The following is a 24,028-nucleotide window of genomic DNA, read 5'->3' as shown; positions in this document are numbered from 1 at the left end:
GCCATAACACCTTTCAAACCGTAAGACAGATAATTACACATTCTTTCTTACCAGACAGATATTACGTATGCATGGAACGATAAAGATAGGTATTTATACACCAAGAGATTATCTAATAACTATTATGATTATATTATGTACCAAGAGATACGTTAATAGAAAGATCTGTAATCTTTCCCACAGTGAAGATTTACTTTTATTCATTGGATTGAACCATCTGTCGATAATAATTCTCATAAGACTCATAAGTAGCACTACAGTACTAGAGAGTTTACGGATCTTAGTAGCGCGCTTCTTTAGTTTTATAAGTAAAGTAGATACTTTACTTATTAATCCTAAACTAAACTACTTAGTAAGTAGATATACTTACCTACCTAATAAACAGTTATAATTTACCATTTGAGAAGACATATAACCAACGAAATAGAAACTTAAGTAGGAAGTTAATAATGTGGCTACGGAACTCATGATTTTATGTAACATAATTGTGCTTGCCGTCAGATTGGGATAGGGCGGCGGCGCGCAGGCGATGTGGCGCAGCACGTGATGTTGGAGCCCACTGCGTCCGCGCACGCCGCCATGATCAAGCTGCGCCGGGACAGGATTGTAAGTCACACGTAGACGACGTAGAGTTCAAGGGCTCTTCAAAAGTCAAATAAACCTTCAGTATCATCCAGGAATAATTGCCCGCTAGTCCTGCTTTTTTGGCTCTGTGTACATCAAGTTTAATAGTGTACATTGTACTGTAGTGGCGCTGGCGCTGCCAGTGGAGCGTGGTGACGCTGGCGGCCGTGGGGCTGGTGCTGTACAACGGCGCGGCCAATGTGCTGCTGTTGCGATCGCCGCGCTGCCGCGAGCGCGCACCAGCGCCCGCGTCTCTCACGCCTGTGCCCGCCACCACCTGCGAGCCCTGCGCCGACACGCCGCCGCCTTCTGCACAGCTCGACGACGAACCGCTTTCACGATTCGACCTGCGCCTCGGCCGCTGGGACACCTCGCGCAACTACCGCCTCTACGACTACGCCGCCGTCGGTGACTCGTACGCGGACCTCTCCGCCGAGCGGCGCGTCAGCCTCGCCACGCAGTCGTCCGTGGAGCGGTTGCACGAGCTGCTGCGCATCGCGGCACACTGGTCCGGCCCGATGTCGGTGGCGGTGTTCGTGACGGGAGACGAGCTGAGGCTGCTGTGCGGGTTCGCGACGTGGCTGCTGCACTGCCAGCCGGAGGTGTACGCGCGGCTGGCGCTGCACGTGGCCACGCCAGCGGAGCGGCAGGGAGTGCACGGCCGGCTGCCGCACTGGGCCAAGGACTGCTCGTCGCAGCCGCTGCCGGCGGGCGAGCGCTCACCGGAGACCATCCAGTGGCGCTCGCGGCATCCCTACCCCCAGAACCACATGCGGAATCTCGCGAGGAAGAACTGCCACACGCCGTTTGTGTTTCTGGTGGACATCGACATAGTGCCTTCGAAAGGCATGGCGGAGGCTCTGGACGTGTTCCTAGGCCGGACGCCGAAGTGTCCGCTGTGCGCGTACGTGGTGCCCACGTACGAGCTGGACCGGCGCGTGGCCACCTTCCCGGCCAACAAGTCGGAGGTGCTGCGGCTCTCGCGGCACAAGCTCGCCATACCCTTCCACAGAAAGGTGTTCATATACAATCAGTTCGCTTCCAATTTTTCAAGGTGAGTTTGATTCAATATATAGAAATTAAGTTTTTATGCAGCTATCTATCTGATGTATTCAGTCTGTATTCACCTTCTGTAGATTTCTCACGCCACTGTTTCGAAGAGGGAAATTATTTAGATATTAAAAAAGGAAGCTACAGACAGCGAATCCTTTTGTTAGCGTCATCTTGGTCATCTGTATTTTAGAGTGACTCGTAATCAAGAATAAAAGTATCTTTGTATTCCTGTGTTGTATGTTCCTTTTGTGTATTGGATTGTGATCAGATGGGAGGCCAGCGGCGGCAACGAGAGCGCGGAGACCCACGTGAGCCACAACGTGACCAACTTCGAGCTGCTGTACGAGCCGTTCTATGTAGCAGCTGACACTGTGCCGGCGCACGACGAGCGCTTCCTCGGCTACGGGTTCACCAGGAACACGCAGGTCAGTGACCCTCCTCTTCGTCAAAAGGGTTGTTGACCCCACAACCCACATGAGAGTAGATCATATCTGTTGTCTGAGTTAGGTATTATTAACCCACATACTACGCGGCGACGACAGTCACGTGCTTCATGTAACGACAATGTAACTACCTATTTTTACTGGTACTAACATTTTTATGAAAATCATGAAAATGGCTTTTTAAACAAAATCGTCTTACTGTCGGACAATCAGCGTACAATGTCTTAAACTAGAGGAGGTGTCATAGAGAGTAAGTGATTTGTCTATTTGCGTATTTGTGTATTTGCGTCGAGATTTAAACCCAAGACCTCTAGATGGCGAGCTGACTTTCTAAAGCGTTGGCGTCTCAATCCGTTGGTCCCAGGCTTAAATCCCGGTGGGGACATATCACAAAAATCACTTTGTTATCCCTAGTTTGGTTAGGATATTACAGGCTGATCACCCGATAGTCCGAAAGTAAGATGATCCGTGCTTCGGAAGGCACGTTAAGCAGCTGGTCCCTGTTACTGCTTATGTAAGTCCGTAGTCGTTATTGAGTGGTGGTTCAATAATAACCGTGACACCGGGGTTACTCCTCGCAGCCCACGCGACAGAAGAAGTAGAGTAATGTAGGTAGAAACGAATGTCAAGAATATTGCTTGTGTAGAGACAACGTTTTCAAATCCCATCACAAAGCGAGTTGGCGTATGGCCAGACATCGTAATCGACCGGCCTCATTCTTACGTTATTCATGTTTGCTTATTATTGCGTCGCTAACCTGAATCAATGCTACGGTAACCATTACTATCAGTATTACCGTAGCATCTGATACCTGTTCGGCTCTTGGTGTGTGGACTGTAGGTGTAGTAGATGGTGAGAGGTCGAGGGTTCTATTTCGAATTGCAAAACACTAGATTGTTTCTTGTCACTAAGTTTTTGTAATCGGTAAAGTACACTTTCGCGGGAGGCGTCGGCCATTCAATTCGGTACAATATTGCCATGCAAAAAATATTTTATACTTGTGTTGCCAGCAACATCATCATCATCATCCCATTAACATCCCCACTGCTGGGGCACGGGCCTTCCCTATGGATGGATAGGGAGATCGGGCCTTAAACCACCACGCGGGCCCAGTGCGGATTGATGGTTATTAACGACTGCTAATGCTGCCGGGACCAACGGCTTAACGTGCCTTCCGAAGCACGGAGGAGCTCGAGGTGAAAACTTTTTTTTTGTGGTCACCCATCCTATGACCGGCCTTTGGGAAAGTTGCTTAACTTCAACAATCGCAGACCGAGCGCGTTTACCGCTGCGCCACCGAGCTCCGCCAGCAACATAACCTACATTATGTTATTGCTATTAGTAGTAGCATTCCTTATTCTATGCTATTAGTTTACAGCCAAGGAGTGCAATGCACTTCCGTCATCGGTATGCCCTTCAACTTGACTCAAATCACGTGAGATTGTGCTCAAACAAACCTATACCATAGAATAAGGAATAACACTACGTATAGAATGGCAACTCTCCGCTCCCCACCAGCGCAGCGGCTGAGCTAGGTTTACCTCACCTCCACTCCTTTATCGTATGGGCGTCATACATCACACATACAGATCCGCTTGTACGATGACGTCAATATGTAGCGTCTAGTAAGTGTCCGGGTTGTGTTTATATAGAAAAAACCTGTGTACTGGTAACCTCAGGCACTGATTAAACATATAATGAAGTACCCAGATTAGACAACTCAAGCGCTAGGAAGACCTACCTAATACCGGGTGTTAGTGACATCGTAACGAAAACTTTTAGGGATGATTAAGCCGATGATTCTGATTTGATATCTAGTGGGATTTCCCATCGCAAAAGTATAGAATTTAAAATAATAAAAAGCACAAAAAAATATTAATTTAGAGACGGAAAATTCCACTTGATATTAACGTAGAATCATGGTCTGACTGAATCATCTCCCTCAGTATTCGTTACGCTCTGTATATTAACTGACGGTAGAATTACAGGTAGCGATTTAAATACCAACAAACATAACATAAACTCACGACTATATCCCAATGGGGTAGTTAGAGGTACATCCATCGTAAGATGAACTAAATATCCACACATCACCGAGCGTTTTATGATGGCATATAACGATGCTCCCGTGATTACGATGATATATTTACACAAACGTCTGCCAGATACAACTCTTGTTCAAGTTCCTCTAGAATTCTGATCACCCGTGCAGTAAACAAAGTCATTGCTTGTTATGGAAAACATGTCTGGATTGCAATCCAAGTCAGATATCAATCTGATCCACACTATAGTATCGCTGACGTACAAGTGATGACTCAAATTGGACGGATACAAGTCAAATGATTTCGACTTTGATATAACTTACGGTCATACATAACACATAAACAGTCTATATACGTCCCAATGCTGGGCATAGGCCTTCCCTCAATCGACCGGAGGGGATATGGGCATGGTCTACCAAGTTGCTCCACTGCGGGGTGGTGAAGTGGAGTGGGTGGGTGGACTTACGGCCACAATCCTTTTTAAGTGGGCAGAAACACGTGATGACGTTCAGTCCACACTCCTGAGTTGGATAACATGAACCATGGTCTATATCTATCGGCCAGGTATAGGTCGCGAGCACGCATTTTATTGTATTTCTTTTTTTTACATCAAGTTAATAAACGACGTGTAAATAAAGTAAATTAGTAGGATAAAAGGAAATATGAAAGTAGGTATCAATAATATTGTAAAACCTTTGTAATGTCTGGCAATGAAAGCTAGCTTACGTGCTTTTTATAACACCGATTTTTTTCGTAAGTAAATTAATAATTAATTACGATTTAATCAGCAACAATTGATTATTTCTTAACCATTGTCAAGGTAATCCATTGTCTAATTTTGACAATATCTACGCTTGAGTGCTTCGCATTAGAAATGAATAGTACGTTATTCTGATAAAACGTTATAAAATAAAAGTTTCGTTCGAAATACAAATGGGTAAATCGAATAAATCCGTTAACAGTGTAGCAAAACTTAGCATTAGTAATTTAGCACTTCTCTGCCCCGCACCAATTTCGTATCGGGCGCCGAGCTAGATTTACCTCACCCCCTCTGGGTCTTACTTGGTCTAATCTAAATACCTGTGAGCCGTTAAGGTAAGGAGAAGCTCGTGCCGACTGTGTGTCTCACTCGCACTTATGCACACGGTAAGAAAGAGATGTTTGTATGGAGTGTCCTGGGTGAACTATAGGGACCAGTTTTAGGACCTGAGTTTATGTACCTATGTTGTCAAACTAGAATTTGACAGTGTAGAGGTAGCGCACGGACCGCGTCGGGCGGCGCGTCGCTAAAATAGCGCGCGATATGGCGGCGTGGAATATTTCTGTGCTGTAACTCGATCGCGCTGACGGATGCGCCGGCGCACGTCCGCACGTCTCCCAGCGTCCAGCTGCGATATATACCTACCACGCGATTGAGATCATTTCCACGTATTTCATTACCAGGTGTGGTTGCTTACACTCGAATTACGTGCTTCGAAATTAATAAAACGATGAAAGCTTGAATAGTTTTATTTATTATTAGGGTTTCACAACGGTTTTTTGATCCATTCGGATGATGATAAAAGTGGAAATAGTATTGGCTGTGTACTTGCATTTGTGTATGAGAAATAAATTAATTCCAATGCCGATAATAATTTTAGTGGAATGTTCTCCAGTACATTTACTATACGCCATAAAACTAATTCATATTTAATAGATAGTTTCAAATATAAGTCGCTCGCTGACATTTCGCTGAGAGTTCAGTCACTTCTGTAACATTGTCAAAGTTAATAGGGCATTCGGACGACAGAACCATTTAGACCCGACCCTCGTGCTATTAACCTACTTATACATTAGATATCTATACATAACTCGTCCCAGAGATCCCCATGAAGCTGAAAGCAGACCAAGATTCTTCCGCATCGCACTTGCTGTCAGAATTTTCTGTTTTGTATGGAATTATAATCACTGTTTCAGACCAGATAAGGTTCGATTTTAAGTTTATTAATTTGAAAAAATCTAATATAATTATCATAAATATCACTGGATGACTCCCAAATTTTTCAAAATCACAAAACATAAATATACCTTCGCAGTTCTTTAATTATAAGTATTTTTCGGGTTAAATATCATCCAACTAAGGGGATAGTGCCGATTTCCTCATAATCGCCATATTAATATAGTCAAAAAAACATTATTATACTGGGACACAAATATTGATCTGTTGATATCTTTTGTACGAAGGTAACCCTAATAGTAGTAGTGTGTAGTGTGGGGCCTTTGGCGGCTCAATCATATCCCTGACACTACTATTGATGAGGCTGGTTTTCCACCTCACAAGCTACACGATAGAAAGAGGAGAAGTAGTGTTAGTAGGTTATATGAAGCCGTTAGAGGTCATTTAATAGTATAAGAATCATGAAGTGGGCTAATAAGAAATGGTTCGAGCGTAAATTAAAGGATATTTAATAAAATCAAGAGTGTGTTACGGCACAGAATAAGGAATAAAACTACGTATAGAACAGCAACTCGATTTTTTTATTTATTTTCACATTTTTTTATTATTTAATGTTTCACTCTTTACCCTAATCTTACAAATATTCATTTGTTACTACGGAAGAGCGTTGGCTCCTAACACATCTTATGCTTAAAAGGAGTCATCAACCCTAAGTTAGAAACACTATTGTAAAGTGAAATAAAATATTTTCATTTTCAACTCTCCGCTCTCCACTAGCGACTGAGCTAGGTTTCCCTCATCCCCTTCAGTCTTACTTTGGTCTTCGATCGTATGGGCGTTATAATGGCATCTTACGTCACACGTACTCGCGTGTAAGACAACGTCATTGTGTAGTGTCTGTGTAACCGAGGTTTTTTTGTATGAAGTGTCCGGTGTGTGGCGGCGGGCCGGTGTTGGTATGGATGCTGATATGCTGTATTGTGTGTGTGTGTGTGTTTTTTTTTGTGCTGTACGTCTTAAACCTAAATAAAGATTTTATCTATCTATCTATTATTTTTATTGGGAATTCTTCTTGTTGTTAAGTTTAGGATCTGTGTCAAGAGTTCTGTGATGACAATAGACATCGATTGCCAATACTCACGATCTTCTTCACAAAAATAGTTCGTCTTACGAGTGGTACAAGTTATAAACTTTGCTGACTATAATCAATCTTAATCAATCAGTCGAAAGGTACCCCTAAAGGTACTTACTACTAACTTGGAATTAAATTTTAAAAGTATTTTAATCTTACTTAAGTATAGTCAAGTATAGAGTAGGGAATGCAATCCCGATTTCGCGAGACCTTGTCTAATTTTTCGGGATCAATCCCGAACATGATATGACGAGATCCCATTGGATTGGGCGAATCTCCTTGAGTTATACTTTTTGTTTTGATTATGCTGATTTCCAATGAAGGATATGAAGGTATTGTTTTTTTTTTAAAAAATATTTGGTTTTAATTAACTTCACTATCACAAACAAGCAGTTTTCGCCGTTTTCAGCCATCCCAATTCTACATTTTTTTTTATGAACTAGACGAGATCTCGAAAATTTTGGGATAGCGAATTTTCGATCTCGAGTCGGGTTTATATTCCCTAGAGGTATAGAGTGAGAGCCTCAGCATATGTAACCTAAGAATTGTTTGCATGTGATTGTAATCGAAAGAAAAATATAAAGAAATACTTAATAAATAAATTATCCCGGGCATATCGAGTTGTGGGTCGACTCTCTTACAACTTGATAATATTGAGTTATTGCCTGTGATTGGATATTCGGCACTTATAAAACCTTCATAAATTTAAAGATTTTTTTTTAATTTATGAAGGATTTGGACCCCCTCCGGTTGATTGAGGAGGCCTGTGCCCAGCAGTGGGACGTATATAGGCTGTTTATGTATGTTATGAAGGATTTATTTTGATACCTATTAAAAATTCCGAGAATTCCTTATCACCTAGCGCCGGTTTGAGTGTTGTACAATTTATATTCGAAATGTTCGAGATCCATATCAATATTTACAATATGTGCGCTGTTGGTTTAATTAATTTATTGATAGCACCTTATCATGACGGCATCGGGAGTAAATGTTACAAAGTACGTAGGTATATGTATACAGTTGGTAATTTTTGATAAATACTTACTTAGGAAGAGCAAACAGACAACCCGGCGATTTATATATAAATAATTTATTCTTTTGTTTTTATTCTAGAAGACAAAACTCTTAATGTCAATGTGTGTATATTTTAATGTTGTAAATGTATATGTGTGTCGTAGATTTTACCTGAATAAACTTTTTTATTATTATTATTATTAATGTGCTGCTAGTGCCACGCCACGTTCTTGTTGGCGTATCATTCTCCATGCTACTTTTTTGTGGACAAATAGGGCAGTGGTTTCCCTCTTGCTTTCCGCCCCGCACTACTGTCTGACGCGAGTGGAATGGGGCCCAGACAGTCTATTTGGAACCGCTAGGTCTCCTGTCCTCTGCCTCTGAATAGTACTGGCCGTGACTGCTGCCCTCTGACAGGTTCCAAGTTACAGTCTTGTCTTGTTTACTTGGCCCTTCCATCCTGTATTGCTGTACCGATGGCTCCCATCTCCGCCCCTACGACCGTTGAGGTCTTCACCCGCATCCTTGGGCAAGGGTTTTACGTTATACTCCGTAGGTGTGGGTCCATATCCTAGTGCAGGGCACAGAAGATGACCCTGTTCCCCCTGGGGCCGGGTTAATGGTCTTTTATGGAACCAAAATATTGTTTTCTGGTTGTCACGCGCTCGTCTGTGTGTTGTCCCGCCGAGCTTTCGCCACGGTCTGACGGCGGGACAAGGTCGCTGACTCACCAGTCATTATTTACCTCGTCATCACCTGCTTAGCTAAAGGATGTCGTACAAAACGAAATACACCTTTCATCACTTTCCGATAATTATTTGCTCCTATCTGCGACTGAACGAAAGGAATAAGTTCTTACCCGCCTATATTATTTGTTTATCATATATGTTTATGGTATTGTCTGTCTCTTTGGACCGGACACTAGCTACCGCGACCTTTCATTCATAATATGATAGGACACTTGGATCGGGTTTGCGACATCCCGTACCAAGTGATGTTCTGTACTTGAAATTATTAAGTGTGATTGCAAGCATTCTTCGTGTGATATGTGTCTCTGCTTATACTGGTACGGTTTTTTATGGGCGTGTTATTATATTCGTCTGTTTTTCTAGTCTCGTCTGCGAGGAAAAGTTCACACGGACCAATCTTTGCACACGCTTTTCATTTTAACTTTGGTTGCCATGGAATGCGAATGTAATTTTGATATTTTTTATTTGGGTTCATCATAGGTCTCAACGTCTGTGTCACACTATTCATGACTATCATTGTCGCGAAGTCATTGCCTGGTAGTTACGATGTGTAAAAAATGAAACACTTAGGTACGATAAGCTGCAAAAGTCCAATCAGTTTCTTGCAAAGTCATAAATTAACTGGTTGCAATTTGGACCTCCTGGTTACATGTCGTTTCTGTAATAGATCAAAAACACCTACAAAAACATAAATTTTATAATTAGGACAACTAATGGTTCATAATTTCACCACTGTTTACAAATAATTGACACTGTTAACGCTGGGCTCAGTGACTGAACTTTTGCTCTTTGATTGTACATAGAAAATGCCTTATGCTACTATTACACATACGAGTAATTCATTGCCACTCGACCTCCTCTCGCAAATAGGACGTGTTCATTCAATGAATACATAACATCATAAGGAACAGCCTAAGTATATCTACTATATACGCCCACTGTCTGGGCATAGCTTACATTCCTGGATCTGTCTAGATCTCACCATACTTCTATGTCACCCGTCCATAGCGTTTTGATTAATTTAAGATACTTACTGTGTACTGGCCTTCGCCTAGCTATTCTTATTCTGCATGATCCTCTGTTTTGAAATTACCTGAGTCCTCTATAATACATACATTTTTGAATGCAAATAATCAATCACGTTCGTTTTCTATCGTGTGAGTTGTGAGGTGGATGACCGACCTCATCAGGGCTGTAAAGACTACGTACTTGTATTAAAAAGTAGGAACCGGGATCAACAGCTTAACGGGCTTTTCGAAGCACGGATCGTCTTACTTTCGGACAGTTGGGTGATCAGCTTGTAATGGCTTAACCAAACTAGGCATCATTAACGTTAGTTTCGTGATATGTCCCTATTGGGATTCGAACTCAGGACCTCCGGATTATGAGTATTGAGCCACTGGATTTCAATCAATCAATCAGGTGATGTGAACAGACTGTGTTATGGAAAACATGTTAATATTTTCGTCGCGGAGGGGCAGGGTTATAAAAATAGCGTGCTAGGCGTCGGCTTGTGCCAATTATACGGATTTGAATCTTTCATAATGTCTAGTTCTACTCGCCGGATCTTAGGAAACATCAGTTTTACCTGATTCCGGTTGACAAGGTTAACATACTTTTGGACTCTTTCTTCATGTCGAAGGTATATTAAGTCTTTTGAACATTGCGCGAGGAAATTGCCTAAGAAACGTTATTTTTGAATGAAAATCTCGCACATTGGAGAGAATCCAATAGGTGCTATGCTAAGCTAATTTTTAAACGGAACTCTCATTTTGAATTTGGAATTAAAATTAGACCACAACATTGTAACGCGCCACCTGCCACCTACACTTGTGCCTCATAATAGTCAAAGAGACTTTTGAATTTGAACTTGAGCGTCCCAATAATCCTGTCTGCTACAGTATTAACATATTATACATCAATTATTATAATTATCTAATGATGATAACACAATTCTTCATCTTTCTAGATACATCAATATCCCGCGACCGTTATTGATATGTTGTCGTCCGTACCTATCTACTTTAAAGACTGTTGGTAGATACTACCAAACTTAATCGCATTAAAAAAAATCTATAATTGATAGAAATATGCTTCTTATGTACGTATTATGTAGATACTAAATTTAAATTCTATTTTCGATTAACCTTTACGTACAAATTAGTTTATTTACGCGAAAGCGGAATGATGAATGACGTGTTTGTTTTCAAACACCTGTTTTTATCCCAGCTAGTCCTTGGAAATATAAATATAGAATTAATTACTACATAATTATGAATAATGCCTATAGGTGCCTACTGCTACTACTATAATGTTACACTTGGCATAACTAAGTTATAAAAAGCCGTATTTAACACTGAATCTTAACGAAAAGGTCGTGACATTGGGCTCGGGCGTGAGAAATTTCCGATTGCGGTCGCGTTGGGTAATTTTGCAAAAAATTGGGACGTTCGGTGTCGCGGAGTGGCTGAAAGATCTCGGCCTGCAGTGACCCGGTGAATTAATTGCTGACAACACCACTGCGATGGCTCGGTGGCCGCACCTGCTTTTATACCTCTGCCTGATATCCGCCGTGGGTGAGTACACTTCCTTATTTCTAACTTTCGTTTTCACTAAGTGCCACTAAATGAATTTCATGCTTTCCAACTCGGCCGGATTTTCAAGTGATGCAAAGTTTTACCTTGACGACTTTTGCTCTCTATTGAACTAATTACCTAATGTTTTTTTTTATCAACCACATTTCATTTGAATTTAAAACTTTTAATGAGATATTTATTTATAATCGTAAAATGTACAAACTATATAAAAAGTGTGTTACCAGTTTAATTTACAAAATTGTAATGATAACGAACTTGGCATATGACACAATTAAACTTCTGTTTATGTAAAATTTATTAATTCTTGCTGTAAACACTTATCAATTAGAAGATAGTCTCACAGACATTAGAAACGTAATCTACTTTTATCTATTTAAAATAAACTATCCCCGAGCAGTGACTAACCGAAGAGGATGGACTTGTATCACCTGTGTCGGTAATGTGCCAACAAATGTGGACGATGTAGCGAGATATGATGAAAGATATTACAATTATCTGCATACTGCTATCTTCTACTAGCACGTTAGGAAACGTGTAGATTCATAAGACACGAGGCATCAAAACAATCCTACTTATGGTCGTCATAATTGTCAAAAATATAATTATATTGCAGTTTTGAAACACCAATATTTATGCTGCATTTGCGTGCGGCGTTGTTCCTGTAAAATCAACCAAATTATTTGTCAGTATTTAACGTTTGTCATTTATTATGAATGCAACTTCTGACACCACTTGTAGGGCTTATAGGGTTTCAAATTACAATAACGAGAAGATGGACAACGTGTGTGAATAGCGTCACAAATGAAGTAACGGTTGATAGAGACTATGTGAAAAAGAAAATGTGTTGTACCGACAGACTAACTTAGAGTCTAATAATGGCAGGGAAATGATGACTCCAATTTTAAAATCAGAACACTATTTACCAATTCTCCTAAACTTGTAGATCTCCAAGAGGCAGTAGATGAAGATGCACAGAATGAGGTTGATGAGGAGGTGACAAGGATGGAGGACTCTCCCCCGACGGATGAGGAACTACAGGAGTTGGAGCGGACGTGTCCGGAGCTGAGCGGGCAGATCATCGGAGGGCGCGCCTCCTCTATCAACAGGCACCCTTACCAGGTAAACAAGAAAGTCGTTCCTTTAAAATTCTGCCATAAATTCTTATGTCGTATTATGCACGATGAGGCATGTTAAGCCGTTGGTCCCGGTTACTACTTACTGATGTAAGTAAGTAGTCGTTACATGAGTCATTTCAGGGGCCTTTGGCGGCTCAATAGTAACCCTGACACCAGGGTTGATGGGGTTGGTAATTCACCTCGAGAGAAGTAGAATGATGATTATTGTCAAGTAAATTATATTCATATTTGTCAGAATTATATTTACACTATGAAATTCAAATTAGGAAATAAATGTTCAGAGATTAAAATATTTTATGTTTATGCTTTCTCCACCAGGTGTCCATGGTCATCAACCGAAACTCCTTCTGTGGCGGTTTCCTCATCAGCAGGGACTATGTCTTGACCGCTGCGCATTGCGTTCAGAAGTAAGTGGAGGTTTTACTAAGTACATACATACATAAAGTCACGCCTATTTTAGACCGGGGTAAACAGAAACTATGGAATTCCATTTGCATTGATTCTGACACATTTCTCTTGCTTCTCCACATCCATCAATCATTAGTATGATTGATGGATGTGGAGAAGCAAGAGAAATGTGAGACTATCTTCTAATTGATAAGTGTTTACAGCAAGAATTAATAAATTTTACATAAACAGAAGTTTAATTGTGTCATATGCCAAGTTCGTTATCATTACAATTTTGTAAATTAAACTGGTAACACACTTTTTATATAGTTTGTACATTTTACGATTATAAATAAATATCTCATAGATTTGGAAATTCAACTCCTGAAACGGGGTTCGCAGACAACAACAATGTTATTATAGGTACTTAGTAAAACTTTTAACCATTAACTTAGTAGTTAATGGTTAAAAGTTTTACTAAGTACCTATAATAACATTGTTGTTGTCTGCGAACCCCGTTTCAGGAGTTGAATTTCCAAAAACCTCTCTGTCTAAAGTCTTTATTACAAAAGAATGTTTTGCTAATTTCAGTCTCTCGGAATTTTACATCTACCGGAGCAGTATATACTTACCGGAATATAATTTTATATTTCGCCATGCAACTTATATACGCTACTACCTACACTCACACTTATATCTACAATTATACTTATATATTTCTTTGCTTATATGAATGAATATCGTCTGAAATAAATTTTTATTTTTATTAACAACAGTATCATCGATAAATTTAAGGGATATGGAGAATATCTATTTTAAGTCCCACCGGTTTTTCCACCAGAAGACCTTTCGTTGATATTTTGTGAGAACTAAACGCTAGTATCTTCAATATCAACCATATGACACATAGTCACGACGAAAAACAATTTCTAAAATGAAGCATTACATTCCTTTCATTACTTTGCTAATTGGCAAACATACAATACGTTGTTAATTAGAACTATTAAAGTACAATATTATTGTCCTCGAACCTACTGCCTCTGTATTCTGTTGGGACTATCAAGAACGAAATAAAAAATAACGAATTAGTTTAAGCATCGCAATTAAACTCAAACTACGCCGATAGAGTCGACCACATAATGGTGAAACTATCGATTTTTTAAATGCTTGTATTGTTAATCTATAGCCCATTTACATAGCCTATGGTGGGTTAGTAATTACTTTGTAATATTGTTTTCATATCACACACATGTAACATTAACAGAAAACACATGTTATAGACACAGTAATATTAGTAATAGTGGCACTTACTAAGGGATGTATTCCCGTCTGCCACCACCAATTCTACCACCAGTGGGGGCAGATTTATGTAGATAATTATGAAAGATTTTTAAATGCTTTTGAAGAACGGAGTAAGAGTAATCGATAATTTGGCAGCTCTATCCGCCAAGGATAGTTTGGCAGTCAGCGCGGGCCGCGGGTGCGCCCGCGCCGGTCAGTATTGTAGTTATTCCTGTCTCTTTATCTATTGCTGGCATTTGACGCAATATGCACGGTATTCTGTGTTTTCAACTCGAGGTAATCCGCTGAACTAACGATCGGAAACTGTTTAAAACAAATGAATTACGACACGCCTCTGACGTCAACGTTCCAGGCTCGCGATAGGTATTTCCAAAATAGTGTTTACCGCAATAATACAAAGTTACCTACTTTGCTACATGTTTAGCAGTAAAGTAAACACACACAATATCACCATCCATTGGCTACCTTACCGATCGATTATAGGATATAAATAAGTACACACACACGCACTTAACACTACCATAAACCGCAAAAAAAATAAGTACCTAAAACCTCATTGTTATCTTATCATTTACTATATCGTCGGACTGAATCGTTCTGATTAGTTTCGACCTAAAAACAGCTTTATGTTTGACTATTGTAATATTTGGACTATAGAGAGCATGTCTAATATAAAGGCTGCATGGTTCAAGTACATAACCGTGACACGAGGGCGACCTTTGTTACCATTTATTAGTTTAGTAAGGAATTTGTAGCTTATTGTAGGAAAGTATGTCACTTCAAAGTTTATTTTCAAATCTCAGACAAAAGGGATTATTGTAATTAGTCTGAACGGTTCCATCTGACGACAATGAATCTACGAGAGAGTACTTCTACTTCTATATTGTTTCATCAACAGAAGAAAATATTCCCTTCAGAGGATTGTTTTATTGCAGCAGTAGCCTTTATAAAAAGTATTTCAGTATTTTTTTTGAAGTATGTAGGCGTGATGGTAGGTTTGACAGAGTACTGCGGGGCGGAAGGCAAGAGGGAAACCACTGCCCTATTTGTCCCTAAAAAGTAGCGTGGATCTTAAATTAGTGATGATGAGGCGTGATTATTATGTGTAAATATGTGTGTAGTCGTTATAGCATGATTTTCTTTTTACCACAATTACAGCACAGCACCAAACGCTATCCGTCTGCGCGTGGGCAGCACGCGCCGTGACTCCGGAGGCCGCATAGTCCCGGTGTCAAATGTGACGGTGCACCCCCTATATGGACGACCGAGGTTCGACAACGACATCGCAGCGTTGAGACTGGCGCAGCCGCTGACGCTGACTCCGGCCATCAGGCCCATCAGGTTGCCACAACCCGGGCAAGGTGTACCCCTGGTCAGACTGACCGTCACTGGATGGGGGTTGACTGCTGTAAGTGTTCACGTAACATAGCCTATGAACATCCCACTGCTGGGCACAGGCCGGAGGGGGTATGGAGCATACCCCCTCCGGCCTGTGCCTCTCTCCTGTCCTCTCTCCTCCACGCTGCTCCACTACGCATTGGTGTAGGTGTTTTTTTACGGCTAATAGCCGGAAGTACGGAATCACCTTACTTTTTGGTCATTTCAGGCTTGTGTTACCTGAACAATCTGAGCCAAACGAAGGACAGTCTCACAAAGTGATTACGACATGTGTTCACCTACTATTATAATTTAAGAGGCCGTCAGTCAGTAGACAGCCTGGCTGCTTGATAGTAATGCGGGAGACACCAGTTCAACGCAATATCATAAGCATAATAGTTGGTATTAAGCAATAGTGAGAGCGCTAAGAGAGAGTCTTACATGCTTGCAACTGAAATATGAATAAAAACATCAGAAGCAACTCATATTCTCCAGCAGAAGCAACAGAAATCAGAATCATTTGCAACGTAATTATCATGGATAAACTTGTTGAAGGTCAATGTAGCATTTTGGAATTTAGGTCATTTCGCAAGGTGTTATGGCTGAGGAGAAGAAATGACAAGAAACTGCAACAGCAACAAATCTTTTAAATCAATCAACACACCTTACCATTCAAAGAAAGAGTTAATTTGCGTACCTACCTATTGTAGCAGAAACCATAAAAGCCAAAAAACGAATGTCAGTCCAGATGAGCGTGAGACGGGAGTTGGAAATTCGGTGTATTATTTCAAGAAATCTCTGTTACCTCTTATATCGCTCTGGGGTACGCAGTACTGGTGCATATGATAAGGATTTTCTCAGATTTTTCAGTAAAATTGCCCCAATGAAAGAAGTGTCAGTTCGATGGCGCCGAAATAACAGCACAGTGGAGCGCGGTATTTGGGATATAGGTCATGTCTATAAATTGTGCACGCGTGGCACTGGCGAGGTTTCTAGTTTACCGTCCAGATGATCAATATGTTTGATTAGAATAGATAGTATTGTTCTACGTGTGAACAGTTTGTCGTATTTCATTATTATCTTTTGTCAAATGTATTTTGAGGAGCTAATGTAAAAGTCGTTCTTATAACTTTAAACTTAGTAATTACTATGGCGGCTTTTTTGGGTTGTTAGTTTGGGAGTAAGTACTTAAATAAGAAACTCAAAAAGTGTTTAGTTGAGTAATTAAAGCACATAATAACGGGTTCTTACCGCGTTTAAATGGGGATATGAGACTCCCGATATTATTCTCCATTTAAACGCGGTAAGAACCCGTTATTATGTGCTTTAATTATGATAATAACCGCGTAAACTTAAACTACTTAGCGGTGTACCGCTTGTTCGCGCGGATTTTGGCATCGCATTGATATTTCGATCAGTACAAAGACACTATTATATACCGTAGCCCACTGTTCTCCGCACAGTAAGACGGTTCGTTGTGTGCCTCTCACCGCGTCTGTTTATTGATCATTCAATATGGTATGTTCCCAGCCGCGAGGGCGCCGCATCCCTCGCATTATGATGGAGGCGCAAGTCCCGGTGGTGCCTCACTGGCTGTGCCGGCTCTCCTACGGGGACTCCCTCACGACCAACATGTTCTGTGGGGGACACTTCCTCATTGGAGGAGTGTCCTCTTGTCAGGTGGGCATTATGTTATTGTGTTTATATTTGCGTTTTGTTTACATCTAAGGACGAAAAGAAAAACTTTATTTTTGCATGTTAACTAGTCGATCCCGATATTTACTTAAGTAAGTATGTAGTTGTTATATGAGCCATGTCCTAAGAGCCTTTGGCGGGTCAATAGTATCTAACCCTGGTAGGGTTGATGCGATCTGTCATTTATCTCACAACCCATACGGGTTGACAGATGTATGACAGATCTCTTTCTCTCTCGTTTGAGAGAAGACGGAAGAGGTACCTAATAGAAAGAGAAGAAGATGGGGCACTAATGTTGTCCCTTGTATATCCAGGGCGACTCCGGTGGGCCTGCGGTGTTCCGCGGCACGGCGTTCGGCGTGGTATCCTTCGCGCGGGGCTGCGCCCTGCCGCTGTCGCCGACTGTCTTCACCAACATAGCGGCGCTGCGCGGCTGGGTCACGCAGAACACTGGAGTTTGACAATCTGACAGTGTTTGGATAAGAAATAGAATACAACAAATAATAGTACTACAATTATAGAATAGTAGTGCAGTAAATAACATTCCATACAAGATTTCGTGACGCCAACATAGGTAGTAAGTTTTGTTGAGGAAAATTAAGTCAAAATGTCATTTTTCAAAATGGCGCTTGGTTTTATCTACACGGCGACGATATTAGCCGCACTAAAATCAATTGGTTCAAATATAGATACCTAATGATATCATTTCTGTCATTCTCTCTTCTGTAACACGGTTTTTTTTAATCTTAGAGCATCTATTTAAAACATCCTGTTTATGGATATACTAAGTAAATTCTTAGTGGAAATGTGGAAGTAATGTTATGTTTTAAAATTAATTTTATATCATACTTATTTATTGTTTGAAATCTAACTTATGTGTGATGGCAGCAATAATAAAAAAATAGAGGTAAATACAGGGTGTTAGTGACATGGTAACGAAAACTTTGAGGGATGATTCAGGTAATGATTCTGAGTTGATATCAAGTGGAATTTTTCGTCGCAAAAGTATGGAACGGAAAATAATTTAAAAAAACACAAGAATTGAAAATAATTAAAAAAATACTAAAAAAAATCATGAATTTTGCGACGGAAAATTCCACTTGATTTTAACTCAGAATCATGGTCTGAATCATCCCCCTCAGTATTCGTTACGATGTCACTAACACCCAGTATATTGAAAAAGGCATGGGTGGAAAAAATATGTGGAAAAACCTTCTTTTTCAGAGAACATAAGCTCAAGACTATCTCCCAATTGGGGTAGTCAGAGGTACATCCATTGCAAGATGAACTAAGTACTTTCACCTCACCGAGCTATCTGTGTGTGCCTTGTGTCTGTGTGTTTTTTTTTCAGAGAAATACACTAAAAATGTAGCAATGTTAGATCCACACTGGTGCGCGGTGTCGACGCGGACTATATAAATAGCACGGTAAACATGCGCGTGCCCATTCCTAGCTATCATAACATTATTTTATTTACGTTATTTTACTTTTCTAATAAAATGTGCAATTTTATATCAAAGTGTTTTATTTTTAATGAGCCTTATATTTATATTTTTCAAATGTCAACAACGCGTCGAAGTTATACCTATATCATGATGAAAGTATATTTTTTCTATAAATATCAATTTGGGGAGATCGTAACTTTTCTAAAGTGTTGTATAAATTATCAGTTTGCCTACCTACACAGTTATTTTTGATAAAACCAATTTGTAGACACATGTAAAAGTCGTAATGCCAAAACGTTATTTTGGCGCCGCTACAAATAATGTAACATGTATGAGTTGTTAATTGTGTATTGTATTTGCAAATCAAAACATAATTGTGTACCTATTTTGAAAATAAGAACAGAAGCATACAATTACAACTTTTCATGTCACAGTCGCGTAGACATTTTTAATAAGCAATGTAGATCATGTACGCCCAAGAAGATTCCAATAAAAACTTTGGTGTTTTTTTGGGACTTTAATTTTGTTTCAGATATCATAAACTACTTCATCACTAATTTAAGAGCCACGCTCTTGTCGGTGTAGCATTCTCCATTCTTGTCTATCAAAAGCCAATTCCTTCACTTCCTTATAAGACACGACGTTCGCTTTCTCTTTAATCTGTTCCATGTGAGCTCTTCTTGGTCTTCCCCTTCCACTTCATCCATTCCATTTTTTCATTCTGCTTTCATTGACTACTTGGCCGGGCAAAAAAGCATTTGCCACGTGCCAACTTCCAATATTACAAGACATACATTGTGTCCGGTGAACGTCAGGACCGCCTATGTGGTATCGCCGTCCTGGGTCACTGACGTCATTGACGTCAGGATGACCGGTGTATGAGACTTACCATTTAGCAAATCTTCATAATATTAGCACATTTTAGCTCACAATGCGTACAATCTTTCTGCATATTACATAGGCGGTCGTGACGGTCATTTCCGCCGTATTTGTAGCGTTGTATCTACCATACAATGGGAGTTAGGCCTGGGGGGTTAAAAAGGCCATATTCAAACATTCAATATAAAAAGCAATAACTTTCTTAGATGAATGTGTGGTCTTTTTAATCCCCCTGGAGATGCTAATTAGTATTATTTTGCTCAGTTGGTGCTCCAATCTGCAGGTATACGAGATGTTCATGATTGGCTACGAGTTCTGCGTGCTGTCGCCGATCTTCACGATCCATTGGGGCCTGCAGTCGCGCCGCTACCGCCCGCTGTGGCGCGAGAAGCAGAACGAACGCAACCGTAAGACCTTCGAGACCTTCAAGCGGGAACTCTTTGCTAGGTAGACAATCATTTTAATTTTATATAAACAGCTGCTTTAGTAAAAAACCGGACCTGTCAAATATTCAGGTTAGGTAACCCCTGGACCCTGTGAAAAACTGATACATACACAGCCGATATATACGTTCAACTGCTGGACACTGGCCTCTGGTTTGGAGCACACTCCACCACGCTGCTCCACTGCGGGTTGGCAGAGGTTTTTTTGTCTTCCGAAGTCCGGAACCGTCTTACTTTTTCGGACAATCAGGTGATTCAAGCCTGCAATGTCCTTACCAAACAAAGGACAGTCTTAGGAAGTGATTTCGACAAAATCCCCATCGGGATTCAAACCCGCTCTAACCACTAGACCACGGAGGCTGTCTGTTATATACGTATATTATGTATATTTTATTTTACTAAAATATTAATTGAACGCGTTGTACATATGCGTGCATATATCCGCAAACCCCTCTGGAACGCAGCGACAGTAGCAACTATGTTGCTTCTCGCTGGATGTGAACAAGAGTAAGTTTGATAAGCACTAAGCACAGTGGTTTGTGGAAGGAGACGGTGTTTAAAGTTGCCTAAACCCTCACAGAAGCCAGTTGTTAGACCGCGGACTGATGATGAGTTCCAAGCATAAGAATCCTTTCCAGTGACCGACCACAATTTGAGATAAACACGGAAACCCAGTGTAACTTTGTTTTGTAAATTTTCAGGTACAGGAAAGACCCCCTCCGCCTGTTACGAAGGCCACCCCCCCCTAAGAAGACATAGGCGGGGCAGGGCCGCGCGTGCGCTGCCGCCGGCCTTATGTTCGCCGCTGTGCTCAGCCTTCTCTGACCACGGGGATTTGTACATAGTAACAATAAGAAGCATTTATTATTAATAGACGCCAACACACAGCCATAGTCAAAAAGCTTAATTGACATTTAAACACAAAGAGACTGTTATAATGGTGGTGGTGGATGTCCTGAATGAAATTACCTTAAGCTTAAAATATTTGGGACTACATATTGTGTGCCGTTCCCGCAGTAAAAAGCCGTAAAAGTTATGTAAAAAAAGCTATATTACCTGACCTTTAGGCAGATAAAATCAGAGTAGAAGAAAGAACAATTTGAAAAAGAACGGCAGCCGGTGTCCTTACTATTAAAGAGATAGATAGATAGATAAATAAAATAGTTTATGTACAACATATACAGAAAAGCACAACAGGAAAGAGATTTTACGGAACGGCTTATCACTGATCAGGAGTAAAATAAGCGTAGTCGTTTCTATCTAGGTACTTAAATGTATGAGTTGAACGCGGCACAAAACAGATTATGTATTTCTGCCTTACTTGCGCTGAAGTCACTAGTCAGCCAAGGTGCCTCAGCCCACTTGTGCCTAAAACTTGGTTAGTGTGCTTAGGATGAAGGCAGCCACCTTGTACCGCTCTGCTGCATTGAGACAAGATAGAAAATGCGATATCGAAGCATTTCTTTTAATGTCCCAGTACGTAATGCGCGAATCGAAAGAAATTTCACATTAGTATTAAGTCAGTTTTGTGATTTTCCAACTGGACAATGGTGACTATTTGTTGCGACGTAGATTCTAGATTTAAGTGTTCTTAAAAACCAATTGCTTTTAGATAGTTTTGAGCTACCACGTCACTGTACAAATTATCAGTAGTTGAGTACCTATCATACGTACTTTACTAAGGCGTTTCTTATACCACACCGCGCCACGACGCGATTAGCAGTGAAGCGGTTGGAAGGGTCGCATTGACTTGTATAATAAAAAAAATATAATTAAATACTTTATTGCGGTCAATTCTACATCCATATCAGCTAAATAAAACATAAAAGCATAAGAAAAGAAAATGCTTAAAAGCTAGAATACACCTTAATGGCACACGGTTAGATGCTGATGGGGCCAGTGCTTTATAAAGCTGCTGCCCCACCTGCCAGCTATTACAGCCAGGATGCTGTTGGTGCTGGTACGCACTCTGCGGTGCGTCGTATAATGTAACCGTTGATGTCTAACACACGAACACCTTTATAAGTAGTATCTTTTCAATTATATTTATGTTGGTATAAGATTCTTTAGCAGCATTGAATACGCTCGCTACCTGGTCTATATTTTTTACTTACATAGTGTCAACATCACTTATTTAAGAGCCACGTTCTTGTCGGCGTAGCATTATCCATGCTACTTTTTAGGAAAAAATAGGGCAGTAGTTTCCCTCTTGCCTTCCGCCTCGCAGTACTCTGTCTGACGCAAGTGGGATGGCGCCCAGAGTACTTTATTTCAAAGCTGCACTAGGACTCCTGTCCTCCGCCTCTGTTAGATTCTAGGTTACAGTTCCTGTCACTTGCCCCTTCCGTTCTGCATTGCCGTACCGATGGCTTCCATCTTCGCCTCTGCAACCGTTGAGGTCTTCACCCGTATCCCTGGGCAAGGCAACATTTAAAGCTGTATGTATGTATAATAGATAACCAATCATGTTTAAATCATTACGTCAGTTCTGTATGCATGTATGTAGGTTTTTAAACGATAGAGTGAACGTCTGATATTGTGTAAATATGTATGGGTGTATGTATAGTGAAGTAAGCTTAAATTTATTTTAATTAATATTAATTATATTGTCTAGGCACTAAACGTAATGTGATGTATAGTATTTTGTTGAACGATTTATGCAAATTATACAAAATATATGTAATTATAATTATTTAACTAGGTATGTCCAAGCCATGAAAGTTAATTTGTCAGTTAACGCAGTATACATTATATCTACCTGGCCCAATATGTTCAGCTTTGTAATTGAATGACCAAAGATCTTTTTTTTTATTTAGACAAATTAAAATAATCTTTTTTCTAGGGCAGTCAGGTACAAAGGTAAAACAATGAAAAAATGTCCTTAAATTCAGTAAGTAATTATAAAACTTGGCTAAAAAGCATTCAGGCCCTTTATTCAAATTGACTGACAAATTAAGTTACATACTAGTTGGTGGACGCGGGTATACTTATTTACATGTTGTTTTAAAGTTTATACACTTTTCTATGGGTATCGTGTTGTGTTAGCTTTAAGTTTAAGGGCACAAGTTTAGATCTCTTGTTTTAGGATAAAAACGATTACTTGATAGTTTTATCAATGTTGTAGTAGTGTTGCTGTGTAAGTAGGTAAATAATGTTTTAAATATATACAGTCTTGTCACATTACTTTCAATATCATTGTTATCATATCTGTAATATTCTACGTAATTTCCAAAATATACGCTTATAAATCGTAACTACTCATTTAAGGATTTTTTATGGTTAAAGTTTTGAATCTACATTTTACATTTGCTTTGGAAATGGTTATATTACTTGTCCGTTATAGGTATGAGGAACATTTTAATTCATTGTGTCGTTTCTCTGACATGAAACTAAAAGTTGTTAAGAGGGTCATCATAAAAATCATAAACAGCCTATATATACGTCCCACTGTTGGGCACAGGCCTCTCCTCAATCAAACGAAGAGGGCGTGGAGCATACTCCACCACACTGCTCCACTGTAGGTTAGTGGAGGTGTTTTTACGGCTAATAGCCGGGAACAATGACTTAACGTGCTCTCCGAAGCACGAAATCATCTTACTTTTTCAGACAAACAGGTTCTTCAAGCCTGAAAAGTCCTTACCAAACAAAGGACAGTCTCACAAAGTGATGTCGACAATGTCCCCATCGGGAATCGGACCCGGATCTACAGATCAAAAAAAAAATGGTAAAAGGGTATTTAATTGAAAAACGAGAACTATTTACGTATCACCCTAA

General features: G+C 40.3%; 2 protein-coding genes across 5 annotated transcripts in view; both read left to right on the top strand.

Annotated features, from left to right (window-relative positions):
* LOC126366156 (beta-1,4-glucuronyltransferase 1-like) overlaps nt 1-23,174 on the top strand; it is a 33,355-nt gene extending 10,181 nt beyond the window's left edge. Inside the window, exons 2-6 of one of the 4 annotated variants that reach the window (XR_007566314.1) lie at nt 502-606; nt 750-1,678; nt 1,946-2,102; nt 11,368-11,569; nt 12,534-12,672. Coding sequence is in view for 3 of the 4 variants with exons in the window: in XM_050009103.1 (XP_049865060.1) it covers nt 547-606; nt 750-1,678; nt 1,946-2,102; nt 20,095-20,258; nt 20,956-21,013 (1,368 nt within the window). In the remaining variant the exon portion in view is untranslated. Of the gene's footprint in view, nt 1-501; nt 607-749; nt 1,679-1,945; nt 2,103-11,367; nt 11,570-12,533; nt 12,682-15,573; nt 15,756-20,094; nt 20,259-20,955 lie in introns of those variants that run through there. The other 3 variants (XM_050009103.1, XM_050009104.1, XM_050009105.1) reach the window with 3 other exon arrangements.
* Nucleotides 16,805-18,941, top strand: LOC126366159 (trypsin-like). Its single transcript, XM_050009111.1, has 3 exons — nt 16,805-16,972; nt 17,323-17,472; nt 17,802-18,941. The coding sequence occupies exons 2-3, from the start codon at nt 17,350-17,352 to the stop codon at nt 17,946-17,948; spliced, it is 270 nt and encodes an 89-aa protein (XP_049865068.1). The 5' UTR covers nt 16,805-16,972; nt 17,323-17,349; the 3' UTR covers nt 17,949-18,941.
* Nucleotides 23,175-24,028: the final 854 nt, after the last annotated feature.

This window comes from Pectinophora gossypiella, chromosome 4 (genome assembly GCF_024362695.1).
Source record: "Pectinophora gossypiella chromosome 4, ilPecGoss1.1, whole genome shotgun sequence".
Taxonomy (NCBI): Eukaryota; Metazoa; Arthropoda; class Insecta; order Lepidoptera; family Gelechiidae; genus Pectinophora; species Pectinophora gossypiella.
This window is presented reverse-complemented; position numbering and strand designations above follow the sequence as displayed.

What these genes read in the sequence shown, in the direction of transcription:
- LOC126366159 (XM_050009111.1), top strand. Translation starts at nt 17,350, where the DNA reads ATGATGGAGGCGCAAGTCCCGGTGGTGCCTCACTGGCTGTGCCGGCTC. An exon ending in GAGGAGTGTCCTCTTGTCAG is followed by an intron (nt 17,473 to 17,801) that starts GTGGGCATTATG and finishes TTGTATATCCAG; the next exon opens with GGCGACTCCGGTGGGCCTGC.